This window comes from Xiphophorus maculatus, chromosome 15, assembly GCF_002775205.1.
Source record: "Xiphophorus maculatus strain JP 163 A chromosome 15, X_maculatus-5.0-male, whole genome shotgun sequence".
NCBI classification, from domain to species: domain Eukaryota; kingdom Metazoa; phylum Chordata; class Actinopteri; order Cyprinodontiformes; family Poeciliidae; genus Xiphophorus; species Xiphophorus maculatus.
Window position 1 is genome coordinate 105,818 of NC_036457.1, and position 23,614 is coordinate 129,431.

At 38.5% G+C, this 23,614-nt stretch overlaps 1 protein-coding gene across 2 annotated transcripts in view; it reads left to right on the forward strand.

The window, feature by feature from the left end:
- Nucleotides 1–23,614, forward strand: part of jag2 (jagged 2) — a 56,629-nt gene that overhangs the window by 25,879 nt on the left and 7,136 nt on the right. Inside the window, exons 4-20 of one of the 2 annotated variants that reach the window (XM_014470383.2) lie at nucleotides 1,641–1,898; nucleotides 3,053–3,113; nucleotides 6,866–6,996; nucleotides 9,299–9,418; nucleotides 9,598–9,711; nucleotides 9,838–9,951; nucleotides 12,808–12,921; nucleotides 13,275–13,321; nucleotides 13,402–13,575; nucleotides 18,306–18,468; nucleotides 19,378–19,539; nucleotides 19,619–19,732; nucleotides 19,854–19,967; nucleotides 20,854–20,967; nucleotides 21,241–21,357; nucleotides 22,586–22,613; nucleotides 23,118–23,203. In XM_014470383.2, coding sequence (XP_014325869.1) covers nucleotides 1,641–1,898; nucleotides 3,053–3,113; nucleotides 6,866–6,996; nucleotides 9,299–9,418; nucleotides 9,598–9,711; nucleotides 9,838–9,951; nucleotides 12,808–12,921; nucleotides 13,275–13,321; nucleotides 13,402–13,575; nucleotides 18,306–18,468; nucleotides 19,378–19,539; nucleotides 19,619–19,732; nucleotides 19,854–19,967; nucleotides 20,854–20,967; nucleotides 21,241–21,357; nucleotides 22,586–22,613; nucleotides 23,118–23,203 — 2,031 coding nt within the window. The remainder of the gene's footprint in view (nucleotides 1–1,640; nucleotides 1,899–3,052; nucleotides 3,114–6,865; nucleotides 6,997–9,298; nucleotides 9,419–9,597; nucleotides 9,712–9,837; nucleotides 9,952–12,807; nucleotides 12,922–13,274; nucleotides 13,322–13,401; nucleotides 13,576–18,305; nucleotides 18,469–19,377; nucleotides 19,540–19,618; nucleotides 19,733–19,853; nucleotides 19,968–20,853; nucleotides 20,968–21,240; nucleotides 21,358–22,585; nucleotides 22,614–23,117; nucleotides 23,204–23,614) is intronic. The other variant, XM_023347700.1, reaches the window with a different exon arrangement.

Genomic DNA, 23,614 nt, shown 5'->3' on the forward strand with positions numbered 1-23,614 from the left:
TTGGTTGCAGAGACCGGATTGGGCCCAGAGCCCATTGTTCTCTATCTGGCAACTGGCGAGGGTTATTTCTGTTGTTGTTGTTGCTTAATTCTGTCTGACATTGTGTAAGTCCCCAGCAGAGGAAGGTGCAGGTATGTGTGTGTGTTCCTGTTTCCAACGAGTCCAAAACCGTGGAGAAAAAGAAATCACGGTCCCCACTCCACAGCGATTGTTTGTCTGCTTTGAGCTCGCCTTGATAAATCAAATTGTTTTCCTGCTGTTGGGTTTCTCAGAACGTTGTTAGCTGGCAACATAGATAAACGTGAGTATGGAGGCCTAAAACTGTCAAATGATGGATAAATTAAATGGTTTTCTGTTGGTTACTTGATTAACTGGTAATTTTCACATTTTCTTAGGGTTGTCATGGTAACAAATTATGATGGGCAATATATTGTCACTGTAATTATTGTGATGAACAATACGAGTTGTTTTTGTAACCATTTTCGAGATATACTGTATATTGACAGCACTGCAAGAAACACAAGTAGTTTTGGTCTCATTTCCAATGCGAATACTTTTGTTCGCTTGAAATAAGCGAAAACTACCTTACAAGTAACTTTTCAGCAAGATACAGGAGCTTGTTTTAAGTCAAGTCTTCCTCAATATTGATTAAAAAGTTCTAGTTCCACCGGCGCCGTTACCTAGCAACGCCAGCACGCCCAGCCCGTCACCTAGCAACCCAGTTCTAGTTCCACTGGCAGATTATTTGACTTAAAACAAAGTCAGATTTCTTAAGTTATCTGTAAGTAACTTACAGAAACTGGACCAAAAGTACTTGGTAAGATTTTTTTTGTTTTCAAAATCAATAAAAACAAAATTAAAAACCATTCTTCAACTGAAACCATAAATAAGATGCACCATGACGTCTGTAAATATAACAAAATATTAATAATCAGAAGGGAAATTATTTAGCCCATTTTAATTCATCATCTGATTGTGATTTACTCCCTCTATCTGATGTCAAACTATTTTCTGAAATGAAATCAGTTTGGATCAACTTGTTTATAATTTAGTTTTCATCATAAAGCAGTTTTCACATCACTATTTTAAATAATTTCATTGCCTTCAGCAAATATTTCGTTGACTTTCAAGGCATTTTTGGAAGATGACATGCAACAATCAAGATTTGTTGTTTTTTAACCCCAAACTTGACTTGAAATGGTCCTTATTCCTTATTTTCTTTTTGTGTGGAGTTTTTTTCTTTTGGGAAACAGAGGGGCAATAAGGTGCAGTTTGCCTTTCATTGACTACCTTGCATTTAGATCGTCACTAAAAGAGCAAGATCAAAGTTGGAAGTGGCTGAAGTTGGCCTTAAAGACGGGCTGTGGAGTTCAATCAGTAGAGTTGCTGCACCTCTAAAGCAAAGTGAGTCCATTGAGGTGGTTGAACATCTAATTAGGCGACATCGTTTAAAGATTTTCCGGGCATGTAGCCCTGGAGCAGAGCCAGCCCATCAGTTACTGAAGGAGTATCCATCCCATCAGTCCTGGGTTCTGGATCCTGTGATCAGCTTTTGTTTCCCAAATCGGATTTAGGGTTAATGTTTTCTCAAACTTTTACACAAACTACATCGACGGGACATTGTTTCATGTTTGTTTCAGATGGCGAGGAGCTGCTGATCGAGCGCGGCGTTCACACCGGCATGATCAACCCCGGCGATCCCTGGCAGACCAACCGCCACGACGGGCCGGTGGCTCGCCTCGTCTACCGCATCCGGGTGCGCTGCGACGAGAACTACTATGGGAACAAGTGCAACGAGCTGTGCAATCCTCGGGATGACTACTTCGGACACTATCGCTGCGACGCTTCAGGGACTCGGGTTTGTCTGGACGGCTGGATGGGCAAAGAGTGCAAGACAGGTTAGCCCAGAAAATACTTTCCCAACTAGATCATAGCTATGGAACCGGCTGCTTGTCTAACCTTTTCTCTAGATCATTTGTGGTTCAATACGAGTTATAAAACCATAGTTGTGTAAATCTCAAGAGTGGAGCTCGACAGCATGCTAGGGCTATTGTCGATCGAAAGAAAAAGGAGTCCATTTCCACCAAAACTTTGGGATTTATCTCAGAAATGTCCTTTTTTCTTGAAAAATTGAGTTCCAAAAGTTTCAAGAAAAAAACTAACATTTTCTAGAAAGTACCAGGACATTTCTTAAATTAGTCTAAAAATTTGAGTTCCAAAGGATTAGCATTTTCAAGAAAAAAACGACAAATTTTAGATTAATTCAAGAAATTTCCTTTTCTAAAAGTTTTGAGTTCCAAAAAAACTGAAGTTTTTAGATTAATTTCAGAAAAGAAATAGTTTTTTTTCTAGAAAATTTGAGCTCCAAAAGTAAAAAAAAATCTGAAATGTTATAGAAAAAGCAAGGAACTTCCTGAGTACCACAAGTCAAATATAAAAAAAACCCAGATTTTTAAAATTACTCTAAAATTTTCTAGAAAATCTTTGGTTAATTTCAGAAGTTTTCAGGAAAATAATGGGAAATTTCTGACTTTTTCTAGCAAGCGTTTGACTTCTGAAACTCAAATTAAAAAATTTCACAAGTGAAATATGTTCCACTTTCAAAAATTGGCACCTTTTGAAAGTGCAATTTCTAAAAATAAATTTCTGAAATCCAAAAATGACTTTTGTAGCACATGTAACTTTTGAAACTTAAAAAAAAAAAAAAAACGTGGACATTTTTGAGATTAAACTCAAAATGTACGTTTTTTTTTTTCCCCAATGAGACTCGGAGTTTGACTGGATTTTTTTTTTTTTTTTTTTGCTGCAGTGATCCTAACAGTGAAAACTGGGGTGTCCACTGTAAATCATTCAGCTAACCTTGAAAGGTGTGAAAAGATGGGTGGAGTTGTTTTTAAAAGCTGCCTAGAGTTTTATATGCAAGTCGTAAAGTTGTCCCTCGTTTCAGAGCGCCGTTAATAACTGTCTTTGCATTCGTTGAAATTATGCTTTTCCCCCCTTCACCTTCCATTTATCAACATGAGAATTTAACTTTTTTCTTGTTTTCCTCCAGCGATCTGCAGACAAGGCTGCGACCCGGTACACGGCAACTGCTCTGCTCCAGGCAAATGCGAGTAAGAACTATTTTTCATTTTTGAGCTTCTGGTGGTAAATGTAATTATGAATAACGCATTTCTTGTGTTTTTGGTATCAGATTTTTGCCACTTTGAGACAGTTTTATGTTTAAAGGGGAATCCTGCAGCATTTTGAAACCATAAAAATCTTGCAGACGATGACAGAAAAGAGAGAAAAGTCTAGATTTGACATTCTGAACAGAAGCAGCATCAACTTGGTGAGGCTTGTTGTTTCCAGCCTCTCCTTCCCTTGTGGGCATCTCCCAGATCTCTTCTGAAGGCGAGGCCAAATACGAAGCTGCTCCTGCCTTCTTGTATTTTTAGCAGCTCGAGATCCTCCTCAGAATACCAAGAGCCTCATCAGCTCTCTGCACCTTGGACCAAAGAAAGACGCTGCTGTGCGTGTGTGAATTGCTGTGCTGTAGAATTGCTGCCGGGAATCGTCAGACCCCGGCTTCCCCCCTGTCCGCATTGCAGTCCTCCTTGAAGGGCAAGGGGCAGCGGAGGAAATGAATGCCCGCTGTGTTATTTTCATTCCCCCAAAGTGGAAATGACAGTTAAATAAAGTGACGCGCACCGTCCCTGCTGGTGCCTTGTTTCCAGGATGCGTTCACATCCCGTTGTCATCTGTGGAAACCCTTCTGTCCTCTCCCCACCTGCCGGATGCGACGACGCTCTCCACGACTTAAAAAAAAAAAAAACACCTCCTGTGGAAAGATGGGATGAGACGATTAGGGCAAATTTAAAAAATATATTAAAAAAAGACTTTGATCTCATATTCTGACTTTAAATTTTGACTTCATCAGAGTTCTGATTCTTTCTCAAAACGTTAACATTTTTTCTTTTCTTCAGATATTTGACTCGTTTTCTCAGAATTTCAATGTTTTTTTTCCTCAGAATTTTGATGTTTTTTAGGGTTTTTTTAAACCAAATTTTGACAGGGGTTTTTTCTTAAAATTTTGAATTTTTTATTTTTTAATCAGTATTTTGACTTTGAATTCAGACTTTAAATTTTGGATTTTTTCCCAGAATTTTGACTTTATTTTTTTCTCTTCCAAGTCTTGTTTCTCCGATTAATGACAGTTTTGCTCTGAAGTCTGACGTTAATCTTCAGATCATTATGCTTCTTTATTATTTTTTTTATTCCCGTGGCCCTAATCCTCTTCCGTATGACCCAGTGTTGGAAGCTGCTTCTCGTTTTTACGCGTCCTCCTCATTCCGGTTGGTGAACTGCGACTGATTCATGTAAACCGTCAACAGGAAGAGCGACTTGAATAGGGGAGCGGCAGTAAAAAGGTCGTCCTGCAGGAGCACGAATTTAATGATTCCCCAGGGCACGAAAAGCTGGCATTAAATCATTTACTGCCTCTTTTCTTGTTCCGTGTTCGCCCGTTTACGTCACACCTAAAAGCTGCTGAACAAAAGCTGGTGTGTGTCGGTTTTTACATCGCTCCATTCAGACTTCAGAGTGCCCCGCTTTGGGCCTGTTCCGACACATTTAAGAGGCTTGTCCTAAGAATCACCTTGAATCTGCAGAACTTTTTTCTTTTTCAGAAAGAATCAGACTTTGTGAGTTGGAATCTATTTTATTTTGAAACCCTGAACTAGCCCTACCTACTGGCGACCATTTTATCGTATAATTCATCTTTTATCATGATGATTTTCTTATAAGAATTTTGTATTTACATATCAGCAATATACATAAATGTCACCTTACCAGATTATAACATAAGGTAATTTGTATCTGCAGTCATTAGACAAGTTACAAAATGCAATAATAAAATAAAACGGAAAATATAAACTGCTTTCTAATCACCGTGGTAACAGTCATACAGTTAATGTTTGCATTTCTGAGCAGTTTAGCAATATTTTTAAGTTGGATTTGAAAACTCACATCATTTTGATTTATTATCACAATGAATTCCAATTAATACTTAAAAATCCCCATAAATAACAGTATTGTTGTTTTTTATTTTACTGTTTTTGTTCAGTGGTAATGTCAGTAAAGTTGAAAACATGATTAAATTCAGTTACTGTGTGCAGCTTAGTGGTACAAATCGAACCCCTTTGTGATTGGTGTCTATAATAGCTGTGGCACCATCACAGCCATACAGTTATCTAAAAGGTAGTAATAATGTCGCTTTTATCCTTGTCAAAATAATGTCACAAAATATCGTGATAAACTTTAAGTCTACAGTATATAACCCACCCCTGCATTTATCTTGCTTTCTTGTCCTGAAACATGCAACAAAAAAACAAAATCTTACCAAGTGGCTTTTAGTTTCTAGTGCAAATATCTTTGAAATAAGACGTACATCTTCCAGAAAAGTTATTTTGTAAGTTAGTTTTGTCTTATTTGAAGCCTTATTTCACTTGGTAAGATTTTGTTTTGCAGTGCTGGAGAGTGGCTGGTTTCCAAAGTCTTGGTCTCTCAGAAAGGCAGCGGTGCCGTCTGCAGGGGGCTCAAAATAGCCGTCAATTGACAAGACAGCTGTCCCGACGACACCGCGGCTTTGGAATAGCAGCGTACGACTCTGTGGCTGCGCTGCACGGACTCTGTGTATATACACAGTTGTCTCCAGCCACTCAGTGCCTGAGCGAGTTTACCACCCTCGTAGCCGCCACTCTCCTTCAAAACCAGACTCCTGCTTGTGCGCGGGAGCCCATGGAAGTATACTTAACCTCTCCTGCCCTGGAATGTCAACATACACTGGGATTGCTTGGCAGCAGGCCATGGGACCAGGATGAGTCCATGTTCAGATCAATTATATTAGGGCTTTGTTCTAGGATGCATTTATTATGAATGAGTTGCCTTTTGTTTTTTATGCCACATTCAACATGCAGTTTGAGGATTTATTCAATGATTAATCGGATTGGCGTCTTTGAATGCCACCAAACTTCTATAAAAACCATAAATCAATTCAGAGATGTTTCTTTTTCTCTCATTTGATGATTTGAACCATATTTTCACATTATGGCTGAAAAGATTAATCTGATTAATTGTGATTAATTGAATATAGTAGTGATCATTAACTAGAGTATGCGAACCCAAGAAAAGGCCATATGCTAAAAAAAACTATTTAAAGCAATAATTAAGCCAAATCTATAAAAATTGTATTAAAAATGGGCATTTTAAGATGAAAACATCTTTGTCTGTAAATATGCTTTACCCAAAACTCAAGCGAAATAGTTTTATCTAAAGGAACGCTATGTTGCTACATTTTAGACAACAAAATGTTTTCAGATTCAAAAATGTGTAACTTTTTTGTAAATTTAAATTCTATGAATGTAAAATTCATAGAATGTGTCCATTTTTTTTTTTTTATCCGATTAATCGTCAGAATTATCGATTGCTTAAAACGATGGCACGGGTGAAATTCAGTGGTGTTTGCAGGTTTTGGTAGAGAAAATGTTTCTTCCTTTCAAAATAAAAGCATGTCAATCATGACAGGACTTTTCTGGTTATTACATTTATCTAACCTAAAATGTTTAACATGATGTAATAAAAGTCCAAATCTCATTCTTCTGACATTTAACAAAAATGGCTTATTTTGGTGATTCAAAATAAACATGAAACATGAAAATAAATGTAGCAATGGGAGTAAAAAGTTGTTTGTTTGTTTTTATCAGTGTATGTAAATATGCAAATTCAACTGTAATGTTAACCACTATGTCACTGTCTTGTGAGAATTGTGACTTTAAGGTTAAAAGTAAATATTGAAAAGAAGCCGTATCTTATTATTTTTTAACAGGTGTAAGTACGGCTGGAAGGGCCAGTTCTGCGATGAATGTGAAGTTTTTCCCGGATGCGTTCATGGCACCTGCAACCAGCCCTGGCAGTGCAACTGTGAGAGGAACTGGGGCGGCCTCTGGTGTGAAAAAGGTATGCACTCTTTGTTTTTTGGTTGTTTTTAAAAAAAAATAAAAATAAAATATTGAATATTTGTTACCCTGGTGAACAGACGTTTTCTCAAACTTGAACATTCAGGTTTTTGATAGTTGATTTCTGACTTTTGGAGCACAGAAATTTCATTTTTTGTAGAAATGTTCTGAGATTAATCTCAAAATTTCAGTTTTTTGTCAGATATGTAACATTTTATTTTATTTCCAATGGCCCAAAAAAGGATGAGGTGTTTTGTTTTGGTGTAGTTAGCAAAACTGCAATGGAAACACTTTTTTCGTATGCAATCAACAACGGGATGTTACTACTGGCGGAAACGGCAAAGAAGACAGGAAGTGGTTGGATTTTGATGGAGCTGCATGTATTTAATGACTTATTGCATGAAAAAATTTATTTCCATGTGATTTATAATGGCCTTTTTCATTTAAAGGAAACATTGAATTTACAAAATTGTGTATTTTTTACGTTGGCGGAATATTGTCGAAGTTTTGTTCACATTTTTAGCTACTGCAGTGCTTTTATAAATCTGCAGAAATGGAGCTACTGATGACTTTGGTATGGTAGTTTATGAAGATGCATACTAAAGGTATTTACTAGTTTGTAGAGGAATTAATAGAAAAATCTGACCCTAATAGCTGTAATTTATCACCAGATTAAGTTGTTTAAAATGAAGTCTGCCTCGTCTTTAGTGGCGTCTCCGTCTATCTGGAAACCAGAAGCTGGATAGTTTTACTGCCTGAGATCTGAGCAGCGGCAGGATCACCCGATCCGCCCTCATGCCTCCGTCACAGACGGCTCTTCGGGGGATGAGGACAGATCCTGAGATCCCCAGTGGAGGCGGATTCCTGCTCATTTATTTACCAGGTTTTTAGGGGCAACCTGGCTTCAGCCTGAGGCTTGTGTGAAATGCTTTAGTTGATTTATTTTATTCAAAAGAACAGGAAATGAGCACAACCATTTATTTTAATTTAATATGTGCAAATAAGAGGTTGGTTTGTGCTGCTAATTCTCAACCACCTGTCTGCAGCCTGCATATACAGAAAAATGAGTCATAAAGCGGAGCAGCAGGGGGCTGAGAAAACACCTCCTGCCAACGCAGGCAGCTGGTCCTCGATTCAGAGCGAAGCCTGCAACGAGATTTCAGGGAAATCCCAGAAAAAGTGACACATGGAGGTGGCTGCACAGAGCTCTGCAAAGAACAAACACACACTGCAGACTTGAAGCTTCACTTAAACGTTGATAAGATGGTGGGATGGAATGCATTTGGTTGCATTGTAACAGGCTTCTATCTGTTCGATTGGTTAAGTTAAAGTTTAAAGTCGTCTCCATGAGCTCAGTTCAGCTGATCAAATGGCTATTTTTTCTCTCAAGAGAACTTAAAGGGGACTTATTATGCAAAATTCTACTTTTGCACATTTTTATACTCCCATATGAGTCTCAACTGCTTCTAAAACCAGACCTAGCACTTAAGCTATTCCAAAAAAAATTATATTTTGTTTTTTGGTGTCTGGAAAATGAGCTGTTTCAAAAACCTTCTGCTTTAGTCACATTCGCTGTTACCTAGCAACTGCAACGAAGCCCAGCCCAGTTGAGCTCTAGCATGCTTAGTCGGTTGTATGCGCCGTACAATGGCTGCTGGAAAACACAAATGTTTTGTTGTTGGCTTGCTAGTCAGAAACCACTTCGCGTATTCTTTTAGTTGTGCAGGAGGCTCCACTTCTGCTTTTCAAAGATGCACTGTTGCATAGTTTCTCATCTGTATGCGGCCATTTTTACGTACGAGTGTAAACGTTGAGTCGGCCTAAAAAAACAACTCATTCTGAAAAATGTAATGAACATGTTTTGTGGACTTATCCTAACCTGTTGAAGGAATCACAGTAAGTCACCTTTAAGATGAAAAGCTGCTGTGTTGATAAAATGAAGATTCATGCTTTTTCCCCTAAGGTTTCAACTTGCTGGTGCAGTCTGTGTCCAATCAGATTTAATCTGAAGAGATATAATAGAAAAATTAATAAGACAGCATTCAAAATATTTAAAAATGTTTTTTTTCTGTGCCAACTATGTATTGGAAGTCTTGCTCTCACTTCTACTCAGCCTGAAGCGGCATTCAAATGGCTAACATGTTGTCTTTTTTCCTCAGAAAAGGCTTTCTCTCTGAAAATGTTTGAATTTTTAACCTTCCAGGCATCTGCCAGTTGGACAGAAAATCTATTTCATCTGATTTATTGGAGCATTTCTCCTTACAGGGCTTTTTTTCCCAAGTCTTCTTTCTGTTTTCTAACAGATTTGAATTACTGCGGCCGTCACCAGCCGTGCATCAACGGAGGAACCTGCATGAACACTGAACCAAACTTGTACTACTGCGCCTGTCCGCAGGGCTACTCTGGAAAAAACTGTGAGATAGGCAAGTCGCTTTTTAAACAACTTTTAGTTTCAGTTTTGAAATTGTGATCGATTTTTATATAAAAATATTAATTTCAAAAGCTAACAACATAATAAAAAGGTCATTACTTGATTCTTGCGGCGTCACTATGAATTTTAGCTCTGGATTTGACTTTTTCTGTAATATTTTGCTGCGATCAGCCGAGCATTCTTGCGTTTCCAACCCTTGCTCCAACGGTGGGACGTGTCGTGACGTCGCTGCAGGATACGAATGTCTGTGTCCGCCAGGCTGGAAGGGGCCGACCTGTGACAAACGTCAGTCGTTTCACTTTTTGTTTGTTTTTTGTTTTGCTTTTTCTTTCTACGCTGCTCTGTAACTTCATCACTCCATTTTTCTGAGTCCAGTCTCATTTAACAGAGTTTTTTTTTTTTTTTTTTTAGATTTGGATGAATGCTCGTCCAGTCCATGTTTTCACGGTGGGACCTGTATCGACCTGGAGGATGGATTCGAGTGCGTGTGCCCCCCACAGTGGGAAGGAAAGACATGTCTCATAGGTAAGTTGACCTTTCATAATAATTTTCACATTTTAAAGCAATTCTGCTTTTAGTTCTTTACGCTAAAAGCAGAAGAACCAAAGAACTTAATTCTGCCTTCAAAACCAGTTGCTGTGTTTTCGTCTGGAGTTTTAACACCTTGCAAATTTTGCCATTTAATTATCTAAATCTTATGGTTTTTATTTATTTTTCTAGACAGCATGATCATGGTGTAAAAATTAGCAGTGTTTGTGTTGCGTAGCGCTGTCATCCGTTAGCGTTGCATCATCTGTCATGTTTTATGGGTTGAAATGTACAAACGTCGTTTCTCACGAATTCACTTCTTATGTCAAGATAGCAGGGAAGATAAGATGAAGCAACTAGTGTGATTTAAACACTGCTTACTGTCGCCTTGTGCTTGCTCAGTAGGATAGATTTCTGTCAACTCGATTACAACAAACAAAGAATGGTGCAAAACTTCCACCTCTCATATATTTTTGGGTTTTAGTCATTGAAATCCAACACTTTTGGGGGGGTTTTGTAAGATTTTATGTTTTTGCAGAGAAGAACAAAAGTTTTTGTTTAGTTTCTGGTCCAAATATCTTGGTTCACTTGAAATAAGAGAAAACTGACTTTCAAGTAACTTTTCAGAAAGATATAGGAGCTTGTTTTAAGTCAGTAATTCCTTAATATTGATGAAGTTTTAGTTCCAATGGCAGATTATTTCACTTGTGATACGTGAATATGTCCAAGTCCAATTATCTGCCATTGGAACTTGGACTGGGTTGCTAGGCGACAACCTGGGCTTGTTTGGCGTTGCTAGGTAACGGCACCAATGGAACTAGAACTTTTTCATCAATTGTAAGGAATTTACTTGAAACAAGCTCCTTTAACTTGAAGAAAAGTTGCTTGTAAATTAGTTTTTCAAGTGTACCAAGGTATTTGTATCAGAAACTAGACCAAAAATTATTTGTATGAATTTGTTTTTACAGTATTTAAGGCCTCCTAATACTGAGTTACAAACGGTACTTGTAAAACAAAGATTGCAACGTTCCAAAATGTAATCCCTAGGACATATTTAGTATCTTAAAATCGGAATTTTGAAGACTTTCTAAACCGTGGTTTTTCTCTCTGGTTACGGCTTTCGTTCCTCCGTTGCTCCCCGTCCGAAAAGCGGACGTGACCGGCGCCAAGCCAGGAAATGTATGACGACCAGTAAACAAGGTTGTTGTGCTTGTATGTGCGTCTGGAGGTGCAGGCAGGAAAGGGATCCAAAGTATTGGGTCTCATCTTACAAGCTCTGGTCTCGGCTTACAGCCAGGTATAGGTCTCCTGTCTCACCTGGAGCCTGTTGTGAGTGCAGTGTTGGGTTTCAGAGAGGACAGCCGTGTGGTAGGTGTGTGTTGCAGGACATTGGTGCTGCTGATGGCCTCCCCCAGAGTCTCCACCTCTTTGTATTTGTGCAACTTTTTTTCCCACTCCTTTATGTTGCAGTAAAGGCATGATGAAGCGTTCTGCTTGCAAAATGTTTACACCAAAAAGCTCACCAAGTTGAGCTCAAATGTATTTTAAGTTGAGGTTTCTTTTATTAAAACAAAATTGATATTTTATGTAGGAATTTTAATTATTCCCAACAATAAATGTTAACAATAAACATCACCAAATCTGAAAGCTGAAACAAAAAAGTTAATAGATAGCACAAGATTTTATGGAGTTTAAAAAAGATGCCCAATCAACTGTTTGTCTGATGACATCAGCAAACCATTAGGGAAATTTCCAAGTAAAATAAATAATACAAAGGTCTCCAAGAAACAGATTTTTTTTTACAGCAGGTTTTGCATCTAAAATCCACAAAAACATTCTGCCATCATTCCAGCAACACAAGTTTCTAAAAGTGATTCTTCAGATTGTATAATTGCGTACCATAAAAAATGTCTTATAGTGCAGTTAAAGGACTACAATTCATTTTCCTTCTCCTTTAGTAACAAAGATAGTAAATCCTCAAGGATAGACATACACTATGGAGTATTTTTCCACATATTCTGGATGTTTTTATGCTTCCAGTTGGTCACTGCTACTTCTACAAACAGCCAAGAACTTATTTAGACGATTTTTTTTGGTGTCTGGAAAACAAGCCATCTGAAAAACTTCACAAATCAGCTTCGTCACAAATCAGCAGGCTCTGCCTGTCACCTAGCAACCTGAGTGAGGCCCAGTGTGTTGCCTAGTAACCCCAGCAAAGCCCAGTGTGTTGCCTAGCAACCCACACTGAACTCCAACACATTTGGACAACTGGTTTTAACAATAACTTTAAAAAAAGGAATGAATATGTTTTATGTAGTCCATATCCTATCTTAACCTGTTCAAGGTCATCTTTAAATTATTGGAGCTAAAATTTTCAGATTTGAGGAACCAGAGGTGGAACATCTGTAACACCAGTTTGGGGAAAATGGAGTTCTCTTTGACTGTGAACCAACTGTGCAGTACCGTAACTCTGAGATACTTTGCGCAATCTAAAATATTCCAGCGGTTGCATTAAGTGTTTACTGGATAATTTCCAGCCGGCAATAAAACATGAGACAATCTCATTAGCAGTGTTGAGGTATCGACGGGCCGAGCTCAATAATTTAGAGGGAAGTTGTTCTCTTCCAGTAAATTAGCAGTAAATTCCCATCTACCCGCATCAAGTGTGAAAATACTTTTTAATTGACTAAGCCTTTACTTATTACACAGGCCATGCATATTAGTCTCAGTTGATGGTCCAATCAAACCACTACATTCTGGTTCTTCCATTTTTTTCTCTTTAATCTTGAACTCTTCTTTTTTTTCTAAATTTCCTTCAATTGATGGACTCTGTCTGCCTTGCTGCCTTCACAGATGCAAATGAATGTGCAGGACAGCCCTGTGTGAACGCTAACTCTTGCAAAAATCTAATTGGTGGATATCACTGCAACTGTTTCCGGGGATGGTCGGGCCAAAACTGTGACATCAGTCAGTATTTCTTTACCTCAACTCGGCGTCACTCATCTGGTGACTTTGCTTTTTTTCCAATTAATGACACCTGCTGAACTTCGGCTCCTTCTTTTTTCCAACGTGGGTGTAGCTTAGCTTCACTTTCACACATGTGGTAACCTGTCTGAGTCTTCATTTGGCAAACTGAATCTGCATGATGCCTTACTATCCCAGATCTACACTGAAGACACTGGCTTGACTTCAGATGTTCCTATTTCCAGCTTTCAGCTAAATCTGCGCACTCTGCACTACAGATTTAACCTCTAATTGATTAATGAACAAATAATTTTATGCTTTTAATTTGAAAACTTTGTCATCCTCGATCTCTGCAGACGTCAGTGGCTGCCAAGGTCGATGCCAGAATGGAGGAACCTGTAAGGTAAGACTGTTTTGTTAGTTTTTTTTAATTTGCAGAGATTTGTTTGAGACTTTGGCTTATTTTTATTTTTTTGCTTTTAGAAGGGACAGAGGGGCTATCGCTGCCAATGTCCTCCTGATTTTGTCGGCAATCACTGTGAAATCCAGAGGAATAAATGTGAAAGCGGACCGTGCCAGAACGGTGGCAGGTGCCACGTGGTTTTGGACGGCTTCGTGTGTGAATGTCCTCTGGAGTTCGGTGGCCAACGGTGTGAGGTGAGACCGAGCAGCAAACTTTGATTTCTCCAGGTTCTGCTTCCAAGTTGCTAAACATTCTTGCAATCGTTTAACTGATTTTGTGGTTTCATTTTTTCTTTTTTGTATCCTGGCTGCTTTGTCAGTCATTTTGAGTCCAGTTTTGAACCATTTTCTGGTGTCAGGTTCAGGTAAAATGACCTGACCAAAGGTAATACAACTGTGTAGCTGAGAACTATTGAAAACCACCTTAAAAGTCGTCAAGAAACCAAACAAAAGACGGAAAGTATGGTTGTGAAAATTGAATTGGATTGTTTCCGTGTTTTATTCTCTCAAAGCTCATTTGGTTGTCCTTATGTCACATTAGCCATGTTTCCATCAGTGTTTTTTAAGCGCATTTTGAATTATTGCATTAGAAATTGTGGTTGGAAATGGCTACATTTGAAACAATTTCCTCAGTTTCACAAAAATATTTACGCTCATTTGAGGTTGTTTTTTCCGAAAACGTTAATGCGCAGAAGGGAGATGGAAACATTCTCTGGATTTATAAACCATTGAAACTCTTATTTTGAAATGATAAAGGAAGTCACTCTTGAGCTGAGATGTAGGTCAGCTCTGTGATAATATTGTGACTAGCTAACTTTTAGCGGAAGTTGTCACAGGCTTTAAAACTTTCTCTCAGTTGGTTTTCTGATTATCCTGGATCGCATTGGATCATTTCAAGTTCAAACTCTAAAATTCGAGGAGTGGTCAAAACTGAACTGCACATTTCTAGACTGAATACACGTTGAGATTTATAAAACTTTTGTTCTAATTGTGTGACATCAGCGTAATTAAAACCACTTGCCTGGTAAAATCTGGACTGAACTTATCGTATAATTACAGATTCTTTAAAACGATTAGTTTTGCTCGATTTTGCTTATTTCATTAATTATCTGTGGAAGGAAAAATTGGTGGGTTCCTAAAACCAGTCGAAATGGAACAATACCAAAAACAAAGTGAACGCATCCTTACTATGATGCACTGATTGCAGTTTTTGTCCTATTGCCAATCTGTAAAAAGCCTGACCTGCAGATTAATTTATTTTTTTGTCAGAAATGTTGCTAAATACAGCAAGAACATGGCAGAGTTGGTGACAGTGGGGTGAATATTGTTGACTGTAAACGTGCAGACATGACCTGGTGGGCCGGTCAGTCTGTCGGACTTTTCTCATGGGGGAGCAGACGAGGACAGTGGTTGTTTTTTTTTTTTTTGTTTTTGTTTTTTTTTTTTACACCTTTGCAGATGTAAATTAGAACGGCTTCGCATGCAAGTGTCACCAACCTCCCAAAATGAAGGAAATCAGCGCTGATAAATTGGTGCATCCCTAATCTTTACTCCTCTAATCTGTAGCTACCTTTTCACAATAAAGCAGTTATTGTGGTAAATGAAAGTGAATGTTAATGCTACTTGGGTGTCTTTATGTCCTTGTTCAGCGTTTTGCATTTGATTCATTACGCCTGGTTTCACATTGCCCTTTGATAAGTTGTCACACAATGGAGAAAACCGTAAAACCGCTTCAGCATTTAACAGTAATGTGACCCAACATGCTGTGATCTTCATGGTTGTGTAACGTAATCCATCCCCGCTCTGCAAGCCAAGCCCTCTTTTTTTTTTTTTTTTTCCTATGTGAGACTTCGGTCTCGGCGGGTTCCTCCCGACCCCTTTCAAACACGGTCTGCGTCTGAATCTGGGTTATCAGTGAGGAAACCGACACGTTGCTGTATCTGTGCCTCCCTGAATGGAGGACATTGCTGGTCTGAGGCCAATCCGGATTTAGCATCTCTACTATAAATGTGAGCCTCCCTGAATGAGGAGCTGCTGGAGTTCTGCCTGCTACGGCATGATGTACATTCCTGCCCTGCTGTGCCAAAACTACGAGGCCCCACAGCATCATATTTCTCTGATTAGTATCTCGTCAGGTCATTAGAAATTTGATTGTGTAACAGTTTTTGTCCAAGTCCTGATCGGATCCAGGTGAGAAAAGCAAACTGACTCATTAGACACTGAAGAACCATCTTGTATTTTGATTTTATTTTCAGTCTGGATCAATCACGGTGCTTAACTTTGCAAGCTTAAAATGTTTAAGAAAATGTCTGAAAATTATATATTTTTTCATGTTTTCATATTCAGGGAGGCTTAAAGGAGTTGTTTTGTTTTAAATGTAAATTTAGACATCAAGAAATTCATCAGAAAACTTGGAAAGCTCTGTTGTAGAGACACCCGGGTGCTTTTTAAAAAAATGCAAAAGGTTGACAGGAAATTTAATATGTGGTTCTGTCAATTGATTGAAGATTTTAATCAGAATAATCACACAAACTAGTTGTGGTTGTTGCAGGAATGATGCCCTGAGGAAGCCCCTCCTTCTGCTGCACTCCAACCAATTAAAATACAAGCCATTAAATATCTTTTTGTATCAAACCAGGTAATGTACTCTCCCAACACTCAGCAGAATCAAAGGGAAACTTAATCCACTACACATGCATACAAGTAGCACCAAACTTGTTCAGGGGACAACTGACAGATGAGAGATTTTATTTTATGGTTCTTCTGTGCTCCGCCCCTCTCTAATGTCACCGTGGGCAACTGCCCATATCAAATACCACCACTGTTAATGCCCTAAACGCTCAAACATTTTCAAAAATGTTTTATTGCTCAAACCAAACATGTTTGAAGATTCTAAGCGTTTCAGTCATTTTGTTTTTGTTCATTTAGAAATGTCAAACATTGAACTTTTGTTGCTGTCATCGCTATCGCATCCCGTTTTTTGGTCTCTTTGAGTGGCAGAAAACTTTTATCTTTCTCCATCATTGTGCCGATCGCATAACCAGCTGCTGTGAACACTCTGAAATCTTACCAAGTATTCTTTGTCTAGTGCAAATATGTTGAAGTACACTTGGAATAAAGTAGAAGTGGAATAAAGACAAAACTAACTCACAAGTAACTTTTAAGCAAGACATAGGAGTTTGTTTTAAGTAAATAATTCCTTTTATATTGATAAAAAGTTCCAGTTCCACTGGCACCGTTGCTTAGCAACGCCAGCCAAGCCCAGCCCGTTACCTAGCAACCCAGTTTTTGTTCCACTGGCAGATTATTTCACTTATAACATGGGTAATAGGTTTCTTATAACAAGAAATGTTTCTCATGTTAGAAGTTAAATAATCTGCAGGTGGAACTAAAACTGGGTTGCTAGGTAACGAGCTGGGCTTGGCTGGCGTTGCTAGGTAACAGTGCCAGTGGAACTAGAACGTTTTCATGAAAATTGAGGAATTATTCACTTAAAACAAACTCCTATATCTTTCTGAAAAGTTGCTAAATAAATTTAGTTATTTAAGGTTTACTAGGATATTAGCAGGAGAAACAACCAAATTTATTGCTAAGATTTTGTGTTTTTGGAGTGCAGGAAAATAGTTAATTTGACTAAATCTGCATAATTTAAAATTACTACGTTAAAAACTATGGCGGCTGCTATTAATCTGAAAAGATTAAGTTAACGTTAAAAATGTTTTGGACTGACGCCTGCAGACATATTTGTTATAAAATGTGAATGTGATTTCTACATTTTTGGGAGTGGGCGGCCTGACTGTTTCAGTAAAATAAACCACAGCTTTGACCACCATGATGCCCTGCTAACCTCTCTGCTTCACCACCTTAAATGGTAGCAAGGTCCAACCCAAAGTTTATGCACAGTAGGCTTCTGTTTACATGAACGAAGAGATTGTTCTCTCTAAACTCTCCATTTAAAAAAAATAATGTTAGAAAGTTGCGTTGGCCTCTCACCCGGATGAATTATCTCTATTATTGTTCAGTGTGATGAACCTCAGTCGGTATTTGCTCTCATTGTAGATAATCTTTTTCTTCGCCTGCTCAGTTTCTCACACTCAGCTGGGATTTTGCCTCAGAATAATCTTGCAAGATTAGGGAACCAAACGCCTGGATTCCCTTGATGAGCTTAGTGAAAGTTTTTTGAGGCTTAATTCGTTTGCTTACCTTTGTTTTGTTCAAAACAACAGCGCTGGCTTGAGTCCACTAAGCTGCTCATCAGAACATACTTGCGCTCTTCTTTCTCTGCCGCCTCGTTGGTTTCTCTTGCTTCTCTGTCTTAATGGGTTTTTTTAATGTGAAATGTTAGTTTCTTAATGTCACTCCAGAAACTTAATGCTAGCTTGTTTCAAAGCTAGCTTAATATTTTTGAAATCATCTTGCTTGAAAGATTCAACAATCAGAAAAAAACCCCATAAAAACTCAGTTTCCCAAAACGTATACTCATTGGTGTCCCATCAACTTTACATATTGACCAACTTAATATTACTTTTATGGTTACTTTTCTGATGAATTGATAATTTTTGAGTTAACTATGAGACTTCCAGTTTTGACGTGGATTTAGTACAGTAAAAACAAAATACCTTTATATCCAATTTTCAATTAAAGTGTACTTTTTTTGTTGTTGTAACTGAAAGCAAAAACTATTAATGAACTATTTTTTATTTCCAGTGTTTCTCCACAATTGAAATCCAGATAGTGTTGAATGAAGAAACCATCAGAATTTATTTTTGAGATTCCTTTTTGTTTTGATGTAAAGATCAGACTTTTTTAGTTTGTGTAAAAACGGTGCAAATGTAGCTGCACATTGCTTGTTTTTTCCATTTTTTTCCATTCAAGTTGTTTTAATGTTATTTAACAGAACTTGTCTCTATTCTCACTTCCCACAGATATCTCACTGGCCCCCCTCTGATGCCTGCGATTCAAACCCCTGTGAGAACGGCGCCACCTGCCACAGCATGGACCAAGACTTCTACTGCGCTTGTCCCGAAGGCTACGAGGGAAAAACCTGCGAACGTCTGAAGGAGCTCTGCCAAACCGCAACATGTCAAGGTGCCTCAAGAACTAAAAATAATCTTTAAAACATTATGGGAAGCATTGATTTTTAAAGGTGATCTATTATGCAAAATTCACATTTTGGACATTTCTGTAGCTCCATTTGTATGGGGGAATTTTGCTGCCGTAAGTCGAGAGCACACATTTTCAGTCTGAAAGCAGAACATCACGTGATTTGTTCTCAAAACTTTCAATACTTGTGCTCAAAACGTCTGCTCTCTTTCAAATATTCACTGTGATTTCTCAAACCTTTCTCCTCACGCTTTTCTGCTCTCTCTCAAAACAAAAAGTACAGTTGCCTGGTTACCGCCTCAGCCAATAGAATGGAAGTGTTTTGAAATCCTGCTTTCAGACTGAAATGTGTGCTCTCTACTTACAGCAGTGACTTATTGCTTTGTTACATTAAGTTGATGTTTTTTGGTGTCTGGAAAATGAGTTGTTCTGAAAACCTTTTCGAATGTTACCTAGCAACGGCATGGATGCTATGCTAGTTACATAGCAACCGCCGCTGAGCTCCAGCACGTTTGATTTAACCGCAGTACAATGACTGCTGGAAAAGATAAGCGTTTTGTTGTTGACTTGCCATTCAGAAACTACTTGCTGCTTTCTTGTTGGCTGTACTTCTTCTGCTTTTCAAAGTTGTATGGTTGTATAATTTCACATCTGTTTGCAGACATTTTCAAGTGCGAGTGTAAATGTTGAGCAGCTTATTTGGATTTAAAGTGACAAGACACCCTAAAACAGCTCAAAATGGACAGAACTGTACAGACTAAAATGTCATTTTCTAAGAATTATTTTGTGCCAAACACATAGGCGTATCTTTTTGTATAACCCATAGACTTATCCTAACCTGTTCAATAAAGTACAATAGGTCACCATTAATAATTTTTTTCCCCTTTGTTCTAGTTATTGACAGCTGCATCGTTGCCGTACCCGTCGACGACTCGGGAGGAGTGCAGCACGTTTCTTCCAACGTGTGCGGCCCCCGCGGACGATGCATCAGCCAGCCAACCGGCAATTTCAGCTGCATCTGTGATCCGGGTTTCAGCGGCATCTACTGTCATGAAAGTACGTACGGAAACATCTCCGCTAACTAACATACTTTCAAAGATGTCAGAAGATTTGCTAAATGGAAACTTTGTCTCAGATATCAACGACTGCATCAGCAGCCCGTGTAAGAACGGTGGGACCTGCATCGACGGATTGAGCTCCTTTCAGTGCTTCTGTCCGGACGGCTGGGAGGGTCAACTCTGTGACCTCAGTGAGTTTGTCTTCTGTTTGGAAAATCTCCCTAGCACATCTGGAGTGGAGCTTCTAGCCCCTAATCTCTCTGTATGAGTTGGAGTTAGTTTGGTGGTTGTTGAAGTTTTTTCCTTCCTCAGATGTCAATGAGTGCAGACACAACCCGTGCAAAAATGGTGGACGCTGCATCGACCTGGTGAATGACTTCTACTGCGAATGCGCCGACGACTGGAAGGGCAAGACCTGCCACTCCCGTGAGTTGGGTTCCAACAAGAGAGCAGAGGATTGGTCAGGAGTTTGTGGGTTAACCAATCAGCAGCCGAAACCTTAAACTGCATCACTAATGGGATAATTTGGTCACTTTGGGCCATTTCAGCAACATAAATGTTCTCATACTGTGGCAGAATCTATTGATAAAACAAATTAATAAGCTGTTAAATTATCAATAAGCAGCCGCTTTTGCATTCAATGAGTACTTCTTAAAGTTAAATAATACTGACTATATATTCAGATTGATTTAATTTGGCAGTATGTAGATAACAATAACTTTGATTTTATTGATAAAATGTTGAGTCTAGAGCAGCGGATGGCAACTTCTGCAATGTGAAGAGCCAAAAAAAAAAAACCAGAACATAAATAAATTTTTCTTCTATGGGATCTGCATATTTATGGACAACTATATGTGTGTATAGTTGTAAATGTGTGTAAATAAAAAAACAAACCAAAAGTTTTCTACTTGATGACAAAAACTATATCTAACAATATGTGACACTTTTAAAGTGATTATTTGGTGGAAATTTTATGCAATTTTATTTTTTGGAAAAACTGCTACACCTGCATTTATTATATCAATATATCAAAACAAAAAGCATTTTCAAGTAATATATTGATCATGGCATAAAAATGCACTTAGTTAATCAAATTGATAAACTATAATTTTGCAAATAATACTCCACAGTGGAACAGGAGGATTATGGAGTCTCTAAACAAAAAAAAAAAAAAAAAAAAAAAAAAAAAAAAATATATATATATATATATATATATATATATATATATATCGGAATGGAAATTATCACACTTAATTGATTTATGATGATTAATTAATTGATTATTACTGTATTTTTTTTGTTTTGTGATCAGGTGAGAGTCAGTGCGATGAAACCACCTGCAGTAATGGCGGCACCTGCTACGACCACGGCGACGCTTTCCGCTGCTCCTGCCCACCTGGCTGGGAAGGAAACACGTGCAACACAGGTGACGCATTAAAAGCAACAGTTATTTTCCCCTGAAGTTGCTAATAATCATGCTTTGCATATTTCTGCTTCAGCTACTTTGAGATAAAACGTTTCATGTACTTGGAAGCGCCACTGTTCTCATGTTTTTCATCTGTGATTTGTAATTACCGGAGTCTTCTCTCGTGTTTTTTTTTTTCTGCCAGTTTTTAAAAGGTTCTCTGATTTCCAGTGAAATCTGTTGATGCTTGCATGTATCGCTGTAATTTTCTTTCCCTCCTCCCACTTTCTGCAGCCAAAAACAGCACTTGTGCCTCCAGTCCTTGTTCCAACGGTGGGACGTGCGTGGGAGGAGGAGACGCATTCTCCTGCATCTGCAAAGAGGGCTGGGAAGGCCCCACCTGCGGACAGAGTTAGTACCTCTGCAAAACTTTTAATGTTCACAGGAAATGCACCAAAGTTTAATTCCTTTACCAGAGGAGGAGGCAATTATCTGCAGAGTAGATTAGAGATGCACCAATTAGATGTTTTGCAGCCAATTTGTAGCGCGAAGAAATTGTAGAAGTCCATAAAATCACAAGGAATTCATCTTTTATTGTAGGTGATTTAAAAAAAAATCATCTACAATCCATCAAAATTCATTTGTGTTGCTCATTTCAGCAACATTGCAGTTCAAAGTTCTTTACATCATGAAAACATAAACACATCTTTTAGTCGACAATGATGAAAACCAGTAACAGAAGAAACGTTTGTTTTAAATTCCATATTTAAAATCATCATTAAATTATGTTGGTCAAAGTTTTGTTGATGCTGATGGACAGTTTTTGTAATTTTTCTAAGTTTATATTTTAAATAGAAAATGAACAAAACAAAGATTTTTCTTTTATTAATCTTAATTTTTATTTCATAGCAAGTCGTGCCTCAAACATCCGGTGACTTTTTAGTCAGAAATGCATCTGGGCTAAATGCAGCGAGGGTTTTAACAGAAAATTATCATTTTTGTTGCTGGAAATGAACTAAAAATGTTTTATAAACCAAAAAAAGAGAAACTAATTGGTCCAAAAATGTTATAAATGCAAATATTAAGATAAATCTCATACTGATGATGGGTTTGGTAAAGATTTTACTTGTTTAATTTATTGTTCAAGCAATAAATTGAGTTTGCTTCAGATGCTGAATGCTGCTTCTCCATGTAAAGGAACTCAGTATTTCAGATGTTTTTGCAGTTTTCTGGAAATTTGTTCTAGATTTGTGGTGCATAGAAGCTGAATGCTGCTTCTCCAGGTTTGGTTCTGTAGATCCAGAACCAGAAGACCCAAGAGATCTTCAAAGCTTTCAAGTATTTTTGATGCTAAGCCATAAAGTAAGCTATAGTGAGGCAAGGGTGATGAGCTTTGTCTTCCTGGTTTTAGTCAGAAAGCCAGCAGCAGCATTTTGTTCAGAGTGATTTATTAATTTTTTTTTCAGGTAGACAATAATTAATGCAACTAGAGATGAGATTAGTCCTGTAACCCAGGAAATGTTTTTCAGGTGATAAAATGCTGACTTTGTAACCATCTTTATGCGACTCTGAAGGTTCCTTCTAAATTAATAAACTTTCTCCAAACTACCTTAACAATATTTTCTTTCTCCTTCAACAGACATAGACGACTGCAACCCTCATCCATGGTACGTAACGCTCATCGTCTCTCCGCCTCCCTCCGTTTTCTCCACACTTCACACAGACGTTTTTCGGCCTTTAAAGGCCAGAGCAACCTGGCTTTAAATCCAGCCTTAAAGGGGGAGGTGCGCTCCCATCCTGAATGGGACGGTGAAAGGTGGGAGTTTTGTGGGGAGGACAAGAGTCCCACCGACCCTGCGGTGAATGCAGGTGGGGTTAGGGGAAGCTGGGGGTCGAGTCGTAGGGTCCATTCTTCCCGTGCGACCTGGGGGGGAGCTCAGCTTTGAGGAGTGGAAGGAAGCCAGGATGAGAGGATGGGAGGGGGGAGGCGCTGGACATGCCTATTAGCATCTGAAAGGTGAAGGCTTGTATTGATGAGCTGAATTGAGCTTTGTGACCTGCACCCCTAACACACACACACGCCCACACACCCACACACACACACGATGGTCTCTGCTGGAAAGGATGTCCAGCCTCGTCTAATCATCTTTCTTCTTTTTTTTTTCTCGTAGTTATAACGGTGGGATTTGTGTGGATGGAGTCAACTGGTTCCGCTGCGAGTGCGCCCCTGGGTTTGCTGGACCGGACTGCAGAATAAGTGAGTAAAGTACTAAAAAAAAAAATTCCAGAAACCTCAGTATCCAAAACAGAGGTGGGCGATACGGACTTTACGTTTTAGATAAGATAAGATTTATTGTCATTGTCATCAACAGATTACATCCAGATTGAGATTTGCTCGACTCGAGTTAAGATGCAGGTTATGTGTATATACATGATATACCAAGATAAAGAAATGAATAGTACAAAATGAGAAATAGACATCAGAAGATGGTTGCAGCGCCTGGAGGTGTCGCAACAGAATTTACATTTTTAACAAAGTGGTGTCAAGAGCAGAAGTTCTTATGCCTTTGAATTTAGTGCCATGATTGCCATCGGGTAAAAACTGTGTTTTAGGCGATTTGTCCTGGTTTTTATTGCTCTGTATCTCTTGCCTGATGGCAGCAGCTGG